This window comes from Sciurus carolinensis, chromosome 8 (genome assembly GCF_902686445.1).
Source record: "Sciurus carolinensis chromosome 8, mSciCar1.2, whole genome shotgun sequence".
Taxonomy (NCBI): domain Eukaryota; kingdom Metazoa; phylum Chordata; class Mammalia; order Rodentia; family Sciuridae; genus Sciurus; species Sciurus carolinensis.
In genome coordinates this window covers 145,362,642-145,370,401 of record NC_062220.1, presented here as the reverse complement: position 1 = coordinate 145,370,401, position 7,760 = coordinate 145,362,642, and the positions used below count along the sequence as shown (strand labels likewise).

The window sequence follows — 7,760 nt, the reverse complement described above, 5'->3', positions numbered from 1 at the left end:
GTTTTCCAGGCCACCAAGGCAGACCTGTGACCGGAGACCCGCGTTCACATAGGGAAGGCCGAGGCCCCTGCATCGGGCTGGCCCCCTTCTGTGAAGCCCCATCAGCACCCCACTCAATCAGCCCGAGGCAGCACCACCACGGGGTCAGTCACAGGACCTTCCCTCACTCCAGAGCCCTGGCAGCCACCAGGAACTGATCCGTGACAAGACCCAGGTTATGATTCTTCCATTTGTCATGCCCAGCAACTGTCCCTCCCCACCGTCAGGCCCTGTGCTCACAGATGACTTGCAAATCCTCTTCCCTCCCCCTGCCTTCTCTCCCTTCTGCAAAGCAACTTTGTGTTCCATTTTCCCTCCTCCTCTTCCTGAAGGCACTGCCTTCCACAGGATCTCAGCTATTGGCCTTGGCAAGTACCATAACCTCTCTGAGCCTCAGTTTCCTCATCTATAAAATGGGGTCAGCATCATCCCTGAGAGATTGTGAGAACGTGCCTGGCAGGACATCAGCCACAAAGAACCATACACTGGTCACTTCCCTTGTAGGGCCCGCTCTAGGCTCTGCCAGGCACACCTGTTGGGGGGAAAAAGGACACAACCAGCCAGTCCTTGACAGATGTCTTTATTGGAGCCCTTGAATCTCCCTCCCAGTCTCGCATCTCTCCCCGCACTCAACCCTGGAGCAGCTGAAGGGCAGTGTGCTTTGGGAGGAGGGGAGCATCCCTTGCCCCCAGGAGACCGGGACGACTGTACCTTTAGAGTTTGTAAACTTGCACCCACCAGCCGGGCCTGGACAGGACTTCCTGAGCCCCGGAGCCTGTGGATAGCAGCCACCACCACCCACACTGCTCAACACTCAGGAAAGAGGGACCGTGACAAGACGCAGAGGCAGGGGGCAGGGAGAAAGGCAAAGAACCAGATGAGGTCCCCTGTTCAGGCACCTGGGCACCTCAGAGCCACTGTGCCGTTGCAGCTGAGGCCACCCCTCCATGGGGACTGTGCCACTAAGCCAGAGCGCCATCCTCCCTGCCACCCAACAGGAACAAAAGCAGTGAAAACACCAAGCTTGGTTGCCAGAAAAACAAACAAAAAAGTACACCCTAAATATTTAAAAATAAAATTCACAGCCGGGCCAAGCCCCAGCCCGATGAGCCAGCAGGAGCTGGGGAGGCCTTGATTGCAGACAGCCCCCCATGGTATTTCCCCAGCCCCAGGCTCTCCAAGGACAGGAGAGGAAGGGGCCAGGGACTGCGTCTGTCTGTCACCAAGGAGCAGCCTTGGGAAGTAAAGGTGGAGGTGAGGTGTCCCCAGGGCTCCCTGGTGCAGGGAGCTGAGGGCTGTAAACATGACCCGGGTGGAGCCAGGGGTGTCCCAGCCCCAGGGTTCTTCCTGGACGAAGAACGGGCACTGTGGTGAGTGAGGAGGAGAGCCGGCCAGCACAGGAGTCCTGGAAATGGGGCGCGGGAGCTGGAGGAGGGGTCCCAAAGCCAGGTGGCTCCGCGGGGCACTCCCCGCCCAGGGTGAGCGCCAGGCCAGGGCTAGAGGTCAGGCAGCTCGGGAGGGCCCACCCAGGCCTGGGGAGGTGACTGAGGAATGCAGTCAAAGGCCAGCGGCGAGGGCCGGGCTGCCGCCGCCAGGAGCGTGGCCTCCGGGCCAGGCAGGAGCCCACCCGCTGCCCCAGCAGCCCTGCGGCCGCACAGGAACCTGCACCTGCTGCCTCTGGAGGCAGCGGCCGGGCCCGGGCGGGGCGGCGTCCCTGGCAGCTGCTAGAGCCAAAGGTCGCAGCCCTCCCTCCGCCCAGGACGGCGCCCTGGGGGCCGGGCCACAGGTCCCCGAGCCCGGGCGCTCTGGAAGCCAGCCCCTCGGGCTGCAGCGCTGCTGCTTAGGGCAGGGCGGCCTCGGGCACAGTCTGAAGGTCCGGGCGGCCCGGGAGCTCAGGGCCGGGCGCGGCTGCTGAGCCACTGGTTGCGCAGCGCCCTCACCTCCTGCCCGTACCACTCGTGCAGCCGGCTGAAGGGCGCCGAGTCCGGGGGCGCGAGCGGCGCCGAGGCCCTGCGACGCGGCGGCAGCGGGGGCCGCGCGGCCGGGGCGGTGGGGGAGGCGGCGGGGGTCTCGGCGCTCCAGACCGCGCAGGCGCAGCCGTTCTCCCGCGGCGGGAGCGCGCTGGGCCTGCGGGGCGGGGCCGCGCCGCCCGCCGCGCGCATGGCCGCCAGCTGCTGCTCCAGCTCGCGCACCACCAGCCGCAAGTAGTCGAAGCTGGCCCGCGACAGCGCCTTCACCCAGCCCTCCATGGCCGCCTGGCTCTCGGCGGCCAGCACGTAGGTGCGCGCCCGCGCGCCCGCGAAGCGCACGGCGAAGGCGAACTCCTCGGCGGCCTCCACCAGCTCCACCGTGCAGCCCTCCAGGATGATGACGCCCACGGGCTCGCGGCTGCCCGGCTCCTCGAAGTAGAAGAGCATGTTGCCGCGCAGCACGAACCAGCGGCGGTGGTAGGCCGCGTGCCGCCCGCCCTTCTTGTACAGAAAGCCCGCGTTGTCCACCGGGGCGTCGCACGTGGCGTAGAAGGCCAGGCTGCGTTCGTTCAGCTTCATGCCGGCCGCCGGGGCCTGCGGGCAGCACGGGGCGGCCAGTTACTCCGGGCACCACCGACTCGGGCCCCGCGCCCACGGCCTCCCTCTCCGCAGCTGCACCAGCCCAGCCTCGCCACAGCAGAGGAAGGAGGCTGGGTGGACGCTGCCTGCCTGAGCCTGCTCGCTCCAGCCTGGGGCCCTGCTGTCGCTCTGCATCCGAATGCTGAGAACCCTGCATGTGCCGGGTACTTCACATCCCATCAAAACTGGGCGGCAGGGTGGTGTCACTCCCATTTGACAAATGAGGAAAGAGCACAGGTCACAAGGCAGGCTGGGCAGAGCTCAAGTTCAAACCCAGGTCTCCTTTCAGGCAGGGCTGTTTTCACCACCGCCGGACAGAGTTGCAGGGACTTTCTTTGTTCATCAAATATTAAGCACCTTTTGTGCACGAGGCACCGCTCTAGGCACTAGGGCTACGGCAATAAACAAGACGGACAGGTCCCTGCCCTGTGGTACCAACGCGCTGGTGGCAGGTGGAAGGAGGTGAATGATTAACCAACAGCAGATTTTAAGGCTGCAGCTGGGGGCCTGTAATCCCAGTGGCTTGGGAGGCTGAAGTTGGAGGATGCCAAGTTCAAAGCCCAAGCAACTCAGCAAGACCCGGTCACAAAATAAAATTAAAAAGGGCTGAGGATGAGGCTCAGTGGTTAAGCAACCCTGGGTTCAATCCCTGGTACAAAAACCAAACAAGAAAAGAAAAAGTTAGGACTGCAAATATCACAGTCTTAACGTGATATGGAAAAAATAAGATGCAGGTGGGGCACAGTGCTGCAAACCTGTGATCCCAGAACAGGAGGCCGAAGCAAAGGATGGCAGGTCCAAGGCCAGCTTGCAGCTTACCAAGACCCCATCTCAAAAGTCAGTAAGTACAAAGGGATCAGTGGTAAAGCACCCCAAGGTTCAATCCCCAGGACAAAAAAAAAAGCAGGGGCGGGTCAGGAGTGTTGGAGACAAGAATAAGGTGCTCAAAGGAAGCCATCCTAAGACAATACCGTGGCTGGGGTTGTGGCTCAGTGGTACAGCACTTGCCTGGTTCTCAGTACCACATATAAATAAAATAAAGGTCCATCAACAACTAAAAAATATATATTAAAAAAAGAAGAAGAAGAAGATAACATGAGCAGAGGCTAGGAAGTGAGGGAAAGAGCCTTTGCCTTTGGAGGAAGCGCATGCCAGGTAGAGGGAATAGCAAGTGCAAAGGCCCTGTGGTGGGAGCCTGCTGGTGGTTTGCAGGACAGCAAACAAAAGGAGGAGAGGGGGAAGATGCAGTCAGAAGAGAAGTAGTTGCTGGGAAACAACAGAGATGAAGATGTGGGCCCAGGGCCAACCGGGCTTAAGGGCAGAAGGGGCAGAGAGGAATCTAACTCGTTGGTCAATGGTTCCATCCGCCTTCTCTCAAATACATGACTGGGTGACGCTGGCCAGGTAGGATTTGCTGGGAGGTGGCACATAGGTTCCCAGCATGGCCGTGTGCGCCCACACCCCCTCTTCACAGCCGCACCCTGTGTAGGACGGGAGCTACATTTTCAGATGAAGGTGCGTCAAGACCTGGGACGCAGTAGGGCCTCACCTAATGTTCCTGCTGAGGTGGTGCCTTTCTTGGCGAGGAGAGGAATGCGGGCTGGGTGGTGGCTCTCCTGGGAGCACCGCAGTAGGGCCCACTGGGCCACCCACCTGGGCAGGGAGGGCTACTGCAGCCTGAGGCCCACTCTTCAGGCCCACTCCTTCCTTGAGCTGTGTGACTTCACACCTGTGCTGTCCCTCTCAAGTCTGCTTCAATCCCTGCAGAACAGGACCCACGCGTCCCCGACCCCCAAGAAACAACTCCCAAGTAGAACCGGTCCCATTTCTCACAGGGACCTCCCGCCACTCCCATTTCCCTCCTACCTCTTAGGCCACTGCTTGCCGCCCCACCCTCTGGCCAGCTAGTTACAGGTCACTCGGTTCAAGCGTCTGCTCTGCAGTATCCAGGCTCAGTGACGCGGGGCAAGCTACCAGCCTCTTTGGGCCTTTGCCTCTGCATCTGTAAAAGGGAAGTCAGAGTAACTGGGGTGAGGAGACAGTGACCATGTGGAAGGCCTGGCACGGTGTCAGGCACTCTGCGGGGGTAGCACGGACGTTCTCCTGGGCCTCCCCAAATGCCCCCTCTCATGTGTCCAATCTGAGCAGATAGCTCTTAGTGTCCCTCTCACCCCCACATCTGGTCGCTAAGGCCAGCTAAACCCTTCAATGTCTTTCAAACCAGTGGCCTAATCTGTTTACCCAGTCCCACATTTTAGGCCCCCACTGGTACTCGCTGGGATGGCTACAGGAGCCTCTTCACTAGCCTCCCTGCATCAATTCCTGCCTCCTCCCTGTCCGTGGATCTGAGGGTAGGATCCAAATCTCCTCCCCAGGCAACCTCTTCTGGGCCCACTGAAATCAACTCCCCGAGAGGGATCCTATTAAAACAAGTCTTGGCTGGTGCCATGGTCACGTATGTAATCACCATGGCTCAGGAGGCTGAGGCAGGAGGATCACAAGTTCAAGGCCAGCCTCAGCAACTCAGCAAAGCCCTAGGTAACTTAGTGAGACCGTCTCAAAAAAAAATAAAAAGGACTGGGGATGTGGCTCAGTGGTGAAGTAGCCAGGGTTCAATCCCCAACCCAAAACAAATAAAGAAATAAATACAGTCATATCACTTCCCTCCTCTGCTCTCAGCTCTCCCCTGGCTCCCGCTTCTCCCATAGAATGCAACCCTCCCGCGGGGCGCAGTGGTGCACACCTATGATCCCAGCCACTTGGGAGGCGGAGGCAGGAAGGTCACAAGTTAAAAGCCAGCCTGGGCAACTTAGCAGAAAAAATAAAAAGGGCTGAGCGCATAGCACAGTGATAAAGTGCCTGTGTTCCATCCCCACCACCAAAAAAAGCTTCAGTCCTCCCATGGCTTCCAAGTTCCCTTTCCTCCCTCTGTCCCCCTTGCTCCCTCAGCTCCAGCCACCCTGGCCTCCTTTCTGTTCCTCAAATGTACCAGGCACATTCCCACCTCACGCCAACTCCACAGCCACAAGGCCAGTACCTCCTCCGAGAAGCAGTCCCTGGCCACCCATGCACACAGACCACTAGTCACCCTCCTGTACCCCAACCTGAAGTTACCTGGGTCATTTTTGCTTGCTCCAGAAGGACAGGGGTTTTCTGTCCGAATTCCAGTCCCTGGCAGGCAGTTGGTGCTCAGGTACCTACAGAACAAACCAAGCATTCCTAAACCTCTCCCTGCCACAGGAAGCAGTCTGTTCCCACCCCGCATGCACAGATGTGGAGACTGAAACACAGGATAAGTACCTGTCCCAAAGAACATGGCTCTGGGCAAACAGCACAAACAGGGGAGTGACTGCCATGGCCCCTGCCCCCTGCGGCCTGGCAAGAAGGGAAGGGCGGGAAGCTGGAAGGAGCACCTGGTCCCCAGCCTGGATTCTCTCCCACACTGCTATCCAGCAAGTTCAGAGTCCATTCTGGGCACCTTGGCAGATTCCATAGCCTGTGGCCAGGCAGGAAGTCAGAGGGGGCTGAGCTCCCACCTCTGCCAGCCCAGGCTGGAGGACCTTTGTGAGCCTCAGTTTCCTCATTTGTTAAATGGCCTGCAGAAAGTTTCCATGATATAAGGAAAAACCAGACGACAACCTCAGGAAGAGACATTCAAAAATATTATTTGCTGTGAAGTGAGGTATTCACAGCCTTTTCTACAAAATGAAACATAAACATTCATCCCTTTGGGAAGGGCTGGATCAAAGAGTTCTAAAGAGTCATTTTGCAAAATGTTTGATAGGTCGTGAGCATTCAGGGAAGGAGCTGTCAAAAAGTCTCCAGGGGGACAGCTGGCAGCAGGCCTCTAGGGAAACGGGGGCCTGGCATTTTGGCACTCACTTCAAGGAAAGAAGCCCAAACCACAAATCCCGGGGTTGAGTCCAGCTGCCCGAGTGCTCCCCAGCAGTGGGCGTGGGGAGAGGGTGTGGCAGGTGGAGGCTGGAAAACATGTGCAGAGAGACCCAAAGAGCCGCCTGTCCTGCGCTGCCCCAGCATGAGCCACAAGGATGCCAGAGTTGAGACAGTCCCTTGCCCCTGCAGGGACTGGCGATCCAGGTGTGGCCCTGCTCCTAGCTGCCCCCTGTCCCTTTGTGTGTTGTATGCGGGAGCTTTTGAGCTCCTTAAAGGGCAGCCAGAGCCCCAGACGGGGAGGTCCACCGCAGGATGGGACGCCGACCGGAGAGCTGGTCCGCAGAGCTCTCCCCAGCGGCCCATGTCCTTACGGGGACGGGGGTCATCGGCCCAGTTGGCCCGCGCAGCTGGGGAATGGCCACTGGAGCGGAATCTCCAGCGGGAAGATCCCCAGCGGGGTAGCCGAGGCCCACGGCGGCCGGCCCCAGTCCCGCGTCCCCTCGCTGGCCGCCCCCAGGCCGGCCTTACCTCGCTGCGCAGGCCTAGGATGGTGGCGGGGCCCGAGGCGCGGGGCCGGGGGGCGGCCGGCCATGGCCCGGGACCCGCTCCGGGGCAGCGACGGCCGCGGCGGCGCTTTGTCTCCTGGGCGGTGCGCCCGGCGCAGCCGCGGGAGAGTCCCTCGGACGGAAGCAGGCGGGGCGGCCGGAGCGCAGAGGACCCGCGGGCGCGCCCCTTTAACCTCCCCCGCCCTCCCGCGCCGGGCCCGCCCCCGCGTCCCTCCCGCCCCCCGATTGGCCAGCCCCGGCCCGCCACGCCCCCGGGATCGCCCCGCCCCCACGACCACGTTCCCGAACCCACTCTTAAAGGGAACGCGAAGAAGTCAGGAGTCCCCAGGGTCCTGTACCAGAAACCTGGGACTTGAACCTGGAAAACTCAGTGTAGGTCCCAAGGTAAGGACAGGTCGCAGATTAGCCTGGAGTCCGGGGGAGACTTGGAGTCTGAGCTCCCCGCGGGCGAGGGTTGCCAGATTGAGCAAATTTAACTCCCAGGTGAAATTGTAAAAGAACTCCAGAAAATTTGTGATGTTTTAGAAAACAACAGAATACAAAACATTTCAAGCATTTGACTATGCTAATGTACAGGATGCCTGGCAATGCACCCCCTGCCTTAAGTGAAGAAAGTTCTAGAAGTGGGCAGAGTTCAAGTCCCACTTAGCCA

At 60.0% G+C, this 7,760-nt stretch overlaps 1 protein-coding gene across 1 annotated transcript; it reads right to left on the bottom strand.

The window, feature by feature from the left end:
• Window positions 1-609: 609 nt before the first annotated feature.
• On the bottom strand, window positions 610-7,270 carry Pheta1 (PH domain containing endocytic trafficking adaptor 1). Its single transcript, XM_047559875.1, has 4 exons — window positions 7,071-7,270; window positions 5,763-5,845; window positions 4,515-4,650; window positions 610-2,603 (listed from the first exon to the last, which is right to left on the bottom strand). The coding sequence occupies exon 4, from the start codon at window positions 2,586-2,588 to the stop codon at window positions 1,932-1,934; it is 657 nt and encodes a 218-aa protein (XP_047415831.1). The 5' UTR covers window positions 2,589-2,603; window positions 4,515-4,650; window positions 5,763-5,845; window positions 7,071-7,270; the 3' UTR covers window positions 610-1,931.
• Between the last annotated feature and the right edge of the window lie 490 nt (window positions 7,271-7,760).